Source organism: Solanum tuberosum, unplaced genomic scaffold (assembly GCF_000226075.1).
Source record: "Solanum tuberosum cultivar DM 1-3 516 R44 unplaced genomic scaffold, SolTub_3.0 scf00234, whole genome shotgun sequence".
In the NCBI taxonomy this organism is placed as follows: Eukaryota; Viridiplantae; Streptophyta; class Magnoliopsida; order Solanales; family Solanaceae; genus Solanum; species Solanum tuberosum.
Window position 1 is genome coordinate 783,501 of NW_006239168.1, and position 13,237 is coordinate 796,737.

At 31.0% G+C, this 13,237-nt stretch overlaps 1 protein-coding gene across 1 annotated transcript; it reads left to right on the top strand.

The window, feature by feature from the left end:
• Positions 1-1,796: 1,796 nt before the first annotated feature.
• LOC102602086 (ribonucleoside-diphosphate reductase large subunit) lies at positions 1,797-7,928 on the top strand. Its single transcript, XM_006357279.2, has 17 exons — positions 1,797-2,224; positions 3,476-3,537; positions 3,662-3,749; positions 3,916-4,179; positions 4,364-4,604; positions 4,699-4,775; positions 4,935-5,105; positions 5,207-5,299; positions 5,388-5,537; positions 5,623-5,709; positions 5,796-5,960; positions 6,038-6,157; positions 6,475-6,677; positions 6,768-6,917; positions 7,001-7,148; positions 7,383-7,466; positions 7,558-7,928. The coding sequence occupies exons 1-17, from the start codon at positions 1,997-1,999 to the stop codon at positions 7,651-7,653; spliced, it is 2,427 nt and encodes an 808-aa protein (XP_006357341.1). The 5' UTR covers positions 1,797-1,996; the 3' UTR covers positions 7,654-7,928.
• Positions 7,929-13,237: the final 5,309 nt, after the last annotated feature.

Sequence of the window (13,237 nt, forward strand, 5' to 3'; positions counted from 1 at the left end):
AAATATGATGTAATTATATTTCATCAATGACTTCACTTTTATTTGGATTGTTCGTTAATATGTATTATATATAATATTATAGCAATTTATGTTATTTAGAAATTTAGATTAAAATATAGTTTTATATTAAATGAAGAATTTGAAAAAAAAATGGTATTACATAAAGATTATAGAGGAATTATTTGCAAAAAGAATAAATGATTTATATTATGAAATAAGAAAATAAAAATGAAATAGAAATAATAATATAATATTGAGGAGAGAAAAAAAGATTATTTTTTAGAGAGTAAAATAGAGAATTGAGTTGGAGTTGGAGTTGGTTGTCGGGAAAAATAGAAAACTTTATATTTGGAGAGTAAAATAGAGGATGAGGTTGGAGATGCCCTTACACACCTTTACTATTTGAAACTGATTTTAATACCACCTTTGAGATGTGTAACACCACTCTCACAGCATATAACATATTACACTCGCTGCCACATACGCACTATGTCACCGCCACGTCATATTTTATAATTTCTTATATTCTTTTTGTTTTCTTTTCTTTACTATTAATTAACTTTCTTTTTATTAACTCTATTTTACACTAATTAATTATTAAAATTCTATAATAATTATATCTTCTTTATCACTAAATTCCACCCACTTTATCTCTAATCTTATTGGAAAAATCATTCATTTGATTTATATCATGATTTTCTTTGTCTTTTCCAGCGAAGAACAACCAACCTATTGCCACCATAAGCCCAGCTCCATTTGTTCTTCTTTTCCGACAAATCATTAGCCACCAAACAATCACCTAAACCACCACAAACACAACCACTCAAGATTTAAATCAATCACCAAAAAACATCAAATCAGACCTCATTACCTTATCCCTTTGCGATTTTATTCTTTTGATTTCTTTTGCAGGTGTGTCGGTGAGCTCAAAGCTTCAGCCATGGCTCCGATGAAGTTCCAAAGAGCTCCACACTTCCAGATCTGAACAACCAACAAATAACCACAACCAACAACACTAGTACTATACTCTCGTTGTTGTGAATCTCTGAGGTTGTGATGAAAAATAAAAAGTTGTGATAACATTAAAGAATGAAGAAGAAGAGGGTAATGAGAGGGGAAGGAAGATTTTGATATTTTAATTCTTTTTTTCACTTTAATTTTTTCTGACGCGCTAGTTTTTTTTTTATTTTTTATTATTTTGCTACGTCAATTTTAGGGAGTAAATAAATTCATTTTTAAGTAGTAAATGTGTGTAATAGGTCGTCATGATAATTTAAGTGTGTAACTGACTTTTCGGAACAAGTTCAAGGGGAATCTATGCCTTTTCTCTAAAATCAAACAATAACAACTTTGACTAGCGTTTTGCGATGTATTTTTTCATTATATTGATATAAAAAAAATGAAATTTATAGTACTTTTTCTATTGTTTTTGAATATCTAAATTTTTGTTTAAAATATTGAATTAATGTAATCTAATTTAACTTTGAAAATTAATCAAATTGACTTTCGAAAAACGCAACATGATAATTAAAATTGGACTGAGAGAGTAATTACTTTTTTTTTTCTCCCACCAATTATCCAATATTTACAAACCATTCACATGGTTTTCAGGGTTTGTTTGGTATAAGAGATTTAAGTATAATTAGTTTCGAGATTAATTTTAGAAAAAAGTTAGCTTAGTTTAGTTGAGATAAAATTGAAAAATAACTTATCACCTAGTTAGTGGGATAATTAATTTCAAAATAACCGGTTAAGCAGGTGGGTCCCACGTCCAGCTTCTCCTATACTCTTTCCTCCCTCCATATTATCTTCATCCTTCGCTCTTCCTAATTGGCGGGAATTTTTCGAAAATCCCCAAAACTCAAAACCCTAATTTGCGCCGAAACATATTTAAATTCTTAATTATCCTATATAATCACTCCACTAAGAGGCCAAAAAAGCATATTCCTTTCATCTAGTGTTCGACGAAATTCCTCAAAGAGATTTTGTTGAAAAGATGTATGTGGTGAAGAGAGATGGGCGTCAGGAAACTGTTCACTTTGATAAGATTACTGCTAGGCTTAAGAAATTGAGTTATGGGTTAAGTACTGATCATTGTGATCCGGTTCTTGTTTCTCAGAAGGTTTGTGCTGGTGTTTACAAGGGTGTTACTACTAGTCAGCTTGATGAATTGGCTGCGGAAACTGCTGCTGCTATGACTGCTAATCATCCTGATTATGCCTGTGTGAGTTACTCGATTTTGAATTATTTGGTTTGGCATGCTTATGATGTTTTTGTTTGGAGGTGGATTTAGGATTTGAACTATGTGGGTTCAATATTAAGGTTTTTAGCATTGAACCCGTTGCTTTTTTGAAGTTATGGATTCATATTACTGTAATTTTAATGAGTTTTTACACATAAATTTGTGATCTGTGTTGAAAGTTATGGGTCTGGTGTTATCTGTGTTTTTTTTTTTCATAATTGCTTCTGGGTTGGTTTTGATTGTGTTGATGTTTAGAAATGCTACTGAAATTTAGCGTTTTTTTAACTCATGGATCTATGCTCCGTGTCGCAAGTTATGGGTCTGGTTAATTTGTGTTTTTTAAAAAACAGTTGTAATTGCTTCTGGGTCGTTTTGATTGTGTTGATCTTTAGTAATGCTGCTGAATTGTAGCATTTGTTCAAGTTTGGGAAATTTTGTGCGTCTGGATTAATTTGTTTTCTTTAATTGTTTACGATTCAAACGTTTGATAACTTTAAATAGCTGTAGAGACTCTACAGCTTTAGTGGTTGTGTTTATATTTGAAAGCAGAATGTTGGTTTGGAAATTGAAATCTGGGTTCATTTTTTGCTTGTGTTTTGCTAAAGCTGAATATTTATTAACATCTCTTTTAATTTTGTTGCTTGTTGGAATTTGTGTTTTTTTTCTTCTAAAGTTCAGGTTTTGGCTTTCATTTTCAGTCATGATATGTTGAATTTAAACATTGTTATGGAATTGATATTATTGTTCTGTTTTGCTCTTTGCATATTTCTGTTGTTCATTTTTTCAGTTTGATCTCCCATTGTTTTCCTTTCTGTTTCAGTGTTCCCCACAGTTTTGTAATGGTCAACCATGCCTTTGTATGCATATGCTTTCTTAAAATAGGTTGGTTTGGAATCATGTTTGAATAATTGAGCTAGGCTAAAATCTTGAGGTGATTTATGTAATCAAACAACAAATAAACAGGAATTAGACTCTTTGCCGTGTTTTATGCCTTTTATAGTGAAGTTCTAAGGATAATTCCTATAAAAAAACTTGGTACACATTAAAAAGGAGAATAAAGATATGAGATGACTGACTTAAAATGAGAAACATGCAGACAAAAACAGTTTCTATTAACTCCTCCACTGTTATAAGGTAGATATATTGAAGCTTCTATGATGCATAGTAGGAAAAAGTATTTTTCTATGATGAATGTGTTAATTAATCCGTGATTTGTCAAAACTCTTGGTGCAGCTGGCTGCAAGGATTGCTGTGTCCAACCTGCACAAGAACACCAAGAAATCATTTTCCGAGACGTAAGTGATTTGAATCAACATTGGTCATTAGTCTTCCATTTACTTTTATTTTTCATATAAATTAAATTGTCGGTGTAATGATCAACAATAACAAAGTTCTGGTTGTAATAATGGAATATCACAGGATTAAGGACATGTACTACCATGTTAGTGAGAGATCTGGATTGAAGGCACCACTGGTTTCTGATGAAGTTTATGAGATAATCATGAAGGTATCACTGCCATTTGGAATATTCCTTTAATGGTTATGTGTTGGATCTTAGCTGTTTTTTTCTTAATCAAGATCACTTTTAAAGTTTTTGGCCTTTGGGTTAATCAAGAGCTTGTTCATAATTTCCTGTAGAGATACTTATTAACAGCTTACCTTTTTTCTCTCAGAATGCTGCTCGTCTGGACAGTGAGATCATATACGACAGAGACTTTGACTATGATTACTTTGGTTTCAAAACCCTTGAAAGGTCTTACCTCTTAAAGATTCAGGGAAAGATTGTAGAAAGGCCACAACACATGCTGATGAGAGTATCTGTTGGAATCCACAAAGAGGATATTGAATCTGTCATCAAGACATATCAGTTGATGTCTCAACGCTGGTTCACTCATGCATCTCCAACACTATTTAATGCTGGCACTCCAAGGCCTCAAGTAGGTCAACATTCTTTTAATACTGTGTTGTTTTTCTTGATTTGATGATTCAACTAAGTCATCATTGATTTGTCCAATATGTTTTAAAAATAATTGTTTCTTACCCAACACTGTCCTCCTGTTCATTGGCATCTTTTGGTAAAATGTTCCCTGATTTTACATCGTATTCTTTTGGGGCCTGCAGTTAAGTAGCTGCTTCCTGATATGCATGAAAGATGATAGTATTGAGGGCATATATGATACTCTTAAGGAATGTGCTGTTATTAGCAAATCAGCTGGGGGAATTGGCGTATCTGTGCACAACATACGTGCTACTGGGAGTTATATTCGTGGAACAAACGGAACATCAAATGGGATTGTTCCTATGCTGCGTGTGTTTAATGATACTGCCAGATATGTTGATCAAGGGGGTGGCAAAAGAAAGGGTGTGGCCTCATTTCTGTGCTTGTTTAGATAATTCTAGAAGTTTAGGGTGTAGGGACTACCTTCACTTTTCTCACTCTGTAATGCTGTGTTTAGGTGCTTTTGCTGTCTACCTTGAGCCTTGGCATGCTGATATATTTGAATTTCTGGATTTAAGGAAGAACCATGGGAAGGTATAGTACTCTTTTTATCATCAATTGTATAATATATTGTCCATTGGGCCTGCACTTGCTCTCTGCCACTGCACTAGATTGCTGTACTCCTTTCATACGGCAAAGCTCATCTGTACTCAACAATTTGACAAGACATGGATGATGTTTCCATTTCTTCAGGAAGAGAATCGGGCACGGGATCTTTTCTATGCTCTTTGGGTACCAGATCTTTTTATGCAAAGAGTCCAAAGCAATGGGGTATGGTCTTTGTTTTGTCCATGTGAGGCTCCTGGATTGGCAGATTGCTGGGGTGAAGATTTTGAGAAGCTATACACAAAATATGAAAAAGAGGTAAAAACAAGTGTTCTACTGAGGTTAATTGCACACCATTTATATGGTATATTAAAGATCATTCAGCATTGATCATAAACAAAATTCTTTTGTCAACTCAGGGAAAGGCAAAGAAGGTCGTTCAGGCACAAAATCTCTGGTTTGAGATCTTAAAGTCCCAGATAGAAACTGGGACCCCTTACATGTTGTACAAGGTGACTTTCATATGATTCTGTTATGCTTCTCATTGTTTGTCGGGATGCACTTAATTTTACTTTACCAATATTCTGTTTGTTATTGTAGGATTCTTGCAATAGAAAAAGCAACCAGCAGAATCTTGGCACTATCAAGTCTTCTAACTTGTGTACAGAGATTATTGAGTACACAAGTCCAACTGAAACTGCTGTTTGCAATCTTGCTTCAATTGCTCTACCAAGATATGTTAGAGAGAAGGTAGTTAATATTGGGATATACTTAAAACTTACTTGTCCTACTTTCTCCTTGCCTCTTAGTGTAGTGTTGCCTTAATATCTTTCAGGGGGTCCCAGGTGAATCACAACCATCTAAGCTTGTGGGGAGTAGAGGTTCTAAAAATCGATACTTTGATTTTGACAAATTGGCAGAGGTTTGTTTTGTTCTAAGTACCAACTTTTTTGAACATGTTTTTCTTGACATTATTCTTAATTTTGCTCTGTTTGCCATGGGAGACAGGTTACTGCATTAGTCACTTCAAACCTGAACAAAATTATTGATGTCAATTACTACCCTGTTGAAACTGCAAAAAGGTCTAACTTACGACATAGGCCTATTGGACTTGGAGTCCAGGGACTTGCAGACACATTCATTTTGCTTGGCATGGCATTTGATTCCCAGGAGGTAAGTTTTGTCTAATCATCTTTCCAAGCTGTACATTTGTGCAGATTGTTCTGATCTTATAATTTGTCTATGTATAGGCTCAGCAGCTAAACAAGGACATATTTGAGACAATATACTACCATGCATTAAAAGCTTCTTCTGAATTAGCTGCCAAGGAAGGCCCATATGAGACATATGCAGGAAGTCCTGTAAGCAAGGTATAAATCCTTTTGCTCCTAGATTTAACTGATGGGTAATATGTGAATGGCATGTTTGATTTTCCAGTGCATATTGACGGTCATCCATGATTTAGTCGAAATAGTTGTTAGACTGCTAAGTGTACTAACCTAAATAAATTAGCATCTTCTTACTAGTTCAACTTTGAAGATATGATACAAGTTTGAAGAGAATTTGAAAATGCTGAGACACAAATTATACACACTACTGTAGAACATGAAATGACTGCTAGATTTTATTTTGATCAAGTATTATTGATTCACGTTGTATTTCCACTAAATAATATTATGCTGTTCAGGGTATTCTCCAGCCAGACATGTGGGGAATAACACCATCAGATAAATGGGATTGGCATGCTCTTCGTGAAATGATTGCAAATAATGGTGTAAGAAATTCACTTCTTGTAGCTCCAATGCCAACTGCTTCAACCAGCCAAATTCTTGGAAATAATGAATGCTTTGAGCCATATACATCTAATATCTACAGCCGAAGGGTTCTGAGGTAACACCAGCTGCCAGATCCTGCAGCTGCTGCTGATTTTTATCATACTTGTTGCATATGATTTATACATGGTTTATTTTTGTTCTCCAGTGGTGAATTTGTTGTGGTGAACAAACATCTTCTGCATGACCTAACCGAGATGGGGCTCTGGTCACCTGCTGTTAAGAATAGGATAATATATGATGATGGTTCTGTGCAGAAAATCCCTGAAATTCCAGATGATCTTAAAGTTATTTATAAGTATGAACTTTCACTAATTACTTGTTCTGTTTTTATGTTCACTTTATTTCCACTTACATTATAATACTGTTCACTGACTTCAGGACTGTTTGGGAGATCAAGCAACGGACCCTGGTTGATATGGCTGTAGACCGTGGTTGCTACATAGATCAGAGTCAAAGCCTCAACATCCATATGGATCAACCCAATTTTGGAAAGCTCACGTCCCTTCATTTTCATGCTTGGTCCAGGGTACGCTTCAATTTCATGTTATAAGTTTTGTTGATCTTTTGAAGTGTGCATACGCACTAAGAAATGGTCTGGTGTATTGTTACTCAATAGTTTAGTACAAACATCCATTTGAAGAGACCTTTTAGTGTCAAGTGAACCTAGTTGTCAGCCTAGAACAGCATGAACCGATCTTTATAGGTTCCGTCTTCACAGGTCAATTTAGAGTCTCAGTTTCATCTTTCTTGTTAATTGTAGGGTTTGAAAACTGGAATGTACTATCTACGATCACGTGCTGCAGCTGATGCTATCAAGTTCACAGTTGACACTTCAATGCTGAAGGTAGTAAGTAGTAACATTATAATTATGAGTACTCATCATCATAATATTTTGTTCATTCTTACAAACTGCACATGGGGATTTCAATTTGCAGGAAAAGCCAAAGACTGCTGTTGACGAAGAAACTAAAATGGCTCAGATGGTGTGCTCTTTGACAAACCGTGAGGACTGTTTATCCTGTGGAAGTTAGTGCTAAGTAGAAGATATTGATCTCGTTGTGGGTTTCTTCTATTGCCTACTGGGAAACCTCTTCATAGATAAGCCAAACAGACCTTGACTCTGTGGAAGTTGCATGTACTGATGTTTATTAGATTAGAACTAATTATGTATATAATAAGTATATATGTGGTTATAGTATAGTATATGTTTTCTATAAACAAGGAAAAATATGCAACTCTCTTGTATTGGTAAGTGATGACTTTGTAATTCATTTTTCCTTGACATAGCAGCAGTGAATTTCCCTTACAGCAACTTTAAGATTTGAAATGTGTGCAAAAATATGAAATTAATCTCGTCAATAATTTATTAGTTTAACTAAACGAGTATTGGTTTATGTATATCGAAATACATCTAAATCATATGATGTATATTACACAATGTATATTATGTATCAAAGAGAGAAAATCGAATTACACAAATATTTTGGAGGAAATTGCAATAATAATTCCCCCTCATAGTTAAACCAATCTTAGACAAACCTAATTTTGGATTAACTTAATTAGATTCCACAAGTCTAAAAGTAATTTGTATTAGTGGAGAAGTTCCAAACACCTATTAATTAGTGGATATACATGCAATAATATTGATAAATTATCCCACCCCACCCCACTAGGGGGAGATCTGCATAGACTCCTCCGGGTGCTCGAGCACCAATTAATCTCGTATGGAACATATATATTTGTGTAGAAATTAAAAGGTATTTGTATAAGATTAACATAGAGCTCTCAATGAACACATGGTTTAATTGGTCCAATGACTCTTGGTGGGTGCTTAACGTTCTTTTGGTGTTGCTTAGCCTGAGTTTGAATTTCACTTTTAACATGTTATTTTTTAAAGGGAAAAGGCTCAAATATGCCATTGAACTTTCAGAAAAGGCTCATTTATGCCATCCGTTAAAAGTTTGGCTCATCTATGCCATTACCGTTTAAGAAAAGGCTCATTCATGCCATTATTTTTTAACGGTGGTTTTGCAAAACCATTTTTTACACGTGGCCAATTATAATTCGGCCACGTCATTATTTTTTTTTATAATAAAAAATCAAAATTCTGAAAAAAATAATGGCGTGGCCGAATTATAATTGGCCAAGTGTAAAAAATGGTTTTGCAAAACCACCGTTAAAAAATAATGGCATGAATGAGCCTTTTCTTAAACGGTAATGGCATAGATGAGCCAAACTTTTAATGGATGGCATAAATAAGCCTTTTCTGAAAGTTCGATGGCATATTTAAGCCTTTTCCCTTTTTTAAAATATACTTTTAACTCTGCTATTTTCAGAGCACCCATAACACACCTAAATATGTATCATGTCAATTGTCAAAATAAAAATATTTTCATTTCAATTCAAAAATTATTTTCTACTCTCTAGTAAAAATAAAAGATATTTTCTCAAAAATAATTTTCATTCATAAATCAAACACTAAAAAATCTTTTCTGGAAAATATTTTCTAGTCACCAACCAAACATGAAAAAATAAGTCAAAAATCTACTTATTTTCCATGGAAAACATTTTCCTTCGTACCAAACACACCCTTAGACTTTGTTATCTTTTTTCTTCTATGAGTTAAATTAGTAAGTAGCTGTCAATCCACCTTGAATAAGTTGTTGTAATTTAAAGGAACAATAGTTAAAATGATGTTTAAATTATGATCGAATTTATAGTAACATTTATATTTATGAGGATTTTATAATCTTTGGACATTTCTAAAAATATATTTATCAGGTGAGCTTAATAAATAAATAACAAATCAAAAATTTGTTATTTTATTTGTACACACATTGATCCAAAGGCAAAATGACTAATTGATTCATTTATTATTATGACTCATTTACACTATGAACAAAAAAATAATAATTAAACTCCTCTCCTTCACACTTCAATTTTTCCATGGAGAAATTAGTTGAATCGTTTGGAATTTAAGTGTTAATCACTATATTATATCATAATCAAGTTTTTTTTTTTTTTGAGTTTTATAATAGAGTGACCTTATTCTAATAATAGTATTTTATTTGTACACACATTGATCCAAAGGCAAAATGACTAATTGATTCATTTATTATTATGACTCATTTACACTATGAACAAAAAAATAATAATTAAACTCCTCTCCTTCACACTTCAATTTTTCCATGGAGAAATTAGTTGAATCGTTTGGAATTTAAGTGTTAATCACTATATTATATCATAATCAAGTTTTTTTTTTTTTTGAGTTTTATAATAGAGTGACCTTATTCTAATAATAGTAATAAAATCTAGTAGACCGCCTACTCTTTGACCAATTAAACCATGATTAGACACTTTTCGTATGAACATAATCACTTCACTTCACATATCCAATAATAAAAAAACAAATAGTAGTAATCCAATTTAAAATGTGTTCTTTTTTGGTTAATTATGTATGCTTATGATGTCTTATTTTGGGTGGAGTGGGGTGGTGGATCTATTTTATTTTAGATAATATAAAATTTTCATTAATTGACGTAAGAGTGTGCGAAAATTGAATTGATCAATAAATTAAATCAAAAAAATGCTATTGATTTATTGCTATTGGATTAACGTGTTTTTAATGGTTTTATAAAAAAATTTATAGGGTTATCGATTCGGTTTTAATTTTTTAATATTGGGTAAGCTAATAACCCATTAAGACCGTAGTAATTTACTACTTTATCCCTACATAATTATTAAATATTAATCTCAGTACCTTACTAATTACAGTCTTTGCCCTTTAGACTTCAATTCACAATTCATGGTGATTTTGAGTTCACAATTTCACATTATACAAAACACGTAAAAATCTAAAGTAAGAACACTATTCCTTTTAATTTCTCTTTGTGTAACACTTGTATAATTATTTTCATGTTAGTTATTATTGTTTCAATTTTATGAGCGTTTGTAAAGTTACATTATATATTGTCTTGTAGCGTCAAATTATTGGAGAAGTCATATATTTATTTTGTAATATTTTTACACAAAATGAGGAAGAAAATAAAATGATATTTATAGTATCACAAGCAAATCAATCATTACATAGAACAAGATTTTTTATCATTACAAAACAATAAATTTAATGATACAATATAAAAAAAAATTAAATAACAATTATAAAATAGATATTTTATTTAATTAACAAAATATCACACAATATACCACTAACAACCATCATTGTTTCGTAACAACCATCAAAGTCGAAACAAGTTGTTAGGTCTAGTCTCATTCTAACACATTGATAATGAGAAAGAGAAGGCTTTTTTATATATAAAAAAATCTATTCAATATTTCAAATATCTGTATTAAAATTTAATTAAATTTAATCTCACATAAAAAAAAGTTTCATATTAATAAGTAAAATAATCCCTAACTAGACGACTTTATACTGAAGAGAACTCAAATCCAAATTTCTATTTTAAAATAAAAAAAATATTTACTATTTCATCATAATTTTTATCAATAATAATAGCAAAAGTTATAGCATAAAGTTGTTAATTATGGAAACAAAAGGGATTTGACTTAAGTCAGCTCTGACCAATTCAAACATCTATTTTCTCCACACTATACTGCCTAGTATTCACATTTAAATAACATTTTCCTTCTATTATTTTACGTGATATCGTTTAATTTGATATAATATTTAAAAATAATTTTTTAAAATTGATGATTTAAAACAACTCTTAAATATATGTGTAATTATAAATTATTTCATTAAATAATTTTTTTAAATAATAAAAATTATTTTTTATTCATCCCATTATAATATCGAGAATTTCTTCCAGCAAAATATTTTCTGCTGCTCATAATGTAGGAGAAGATTCATATATCTAAACTAGACATTGAAATATTTAAAATTATAATTACATAGAGTTAAAATATCCTTAGAAATGTTTCGAAAATCGTTATTATATCCCATCGAAAACTTATAAGGAAGGCCAAAAAATGCACTAGTAATAATAATAATAATTGTAAAAGGGGTTCTAGATCTCATGAAATAAAATAGATTTTTTAACAAAACCATATTAAAAAAATTAATTCAATACTAGATTATGTGTATTATAAAATTGTACTAGGTTTACCGCAGACAAAAAGAGAAAAGGGAGCACTTTTAGATTAATTTTAATTTAGATCTTACTATAGGACCTCTGAGTATTTGACAATGACAGCAAAATGTGCGCATCGATCAGTCCCTTAATAATAGTAATAACATTCTCTTCATTTCAATTTATATAGTGTAGTTTAATTTAATATATAGTTTAAGAAGAAAAGAACGATTTTTGAAATTTATGGTCTAAAATAAATTTAAAATACAATATAATTATAAATCATTTCGTTGAGAGTAAATAGACATTTTAGGACTGACTACAAAGAAATGTAAACCATATAAATTAGAACCAAATAAATAAATAATTTTCTTATAAAATATTGCCTTTTATTTTGGTTCAATATATAGATAAACAATATTATTCAAAAAGTATTTATTTGCATGGAGCCAGGGGAGGACATATCAATGAGAAATATTACTTGTGAAATTTATTTTTCCAAAAAAACATATTTTTTAAAATTTTGGATCAAAGCTTACCAAATAGCTTTTTATAATTTTGGCATATTTATATAATTTTCAAGAATCTTAAGTACTGTTTATTTTATCAAAATATCAAATGGTATTTTCATGTAACATATCATGATTTTTTTTTTAATTTCCATCATATCATTAAAGAAATTATGAAATACTGGCTGCTAAACTGTATTATGTGTTGTAAACGTTTACTTTGATAATAAAATGAGATAGTTATCAAGTAAATAATAATTACGAAGTTGAATCTAAAATGACATTGACTTAAATATATAGTTGAGAGCAACATGCAGGGTTATAGTATAGTGGTAACACTGCTTCATTCTTATCAAAAGTCTCGAGTTCAAGCTATGGGTATATATAGAGAAAGTCTGGAGTGTCATCCTTAAACGAGCCCTATAATGCGCACACAATTTGAATTTAATCAGGACTCTAATACATATTCCGAATGAAAAACCAAACATAAAAAAATTAAAAATGCAAGATAAATATATAATTAATTGGACGGAGGCAAAATATAATTATGAAGAAAGACGTTCTTCACCCCCTTTTTTTAACAAATTAAATGTCTTATAAGAAGACTAAGTCAATACTGAAAATTAATTCCTTCATCCAGAAGGTGAAGAAAAAAAGATTGAGAAATATAAAAAATTATCTTTTGAAGTCAATTTTGAGGAGTAACTACATGGTTTTACTTTTCTTATGCACCCTTCACTTGGGTAACTATAAAAATTATTCAATAATATAACATGAAGACTTTATAATTTAAATAAACACTCAGTCAATCGCTCCAACAAAAAATAGCCCACAAATAAATAACATATATACAATTGTGTATTTTCAGTAAGTAAAATAATTCATTTATATTTACTATAAAATAAAAATAAACAGTTAATAGTGTTAGCTATTGTGCAATGATCCTTAACATTAACGCAAAGAGAGACAATTCATATTTAAAGTTTATGAATTCTTACGATATCCCCCATATATAT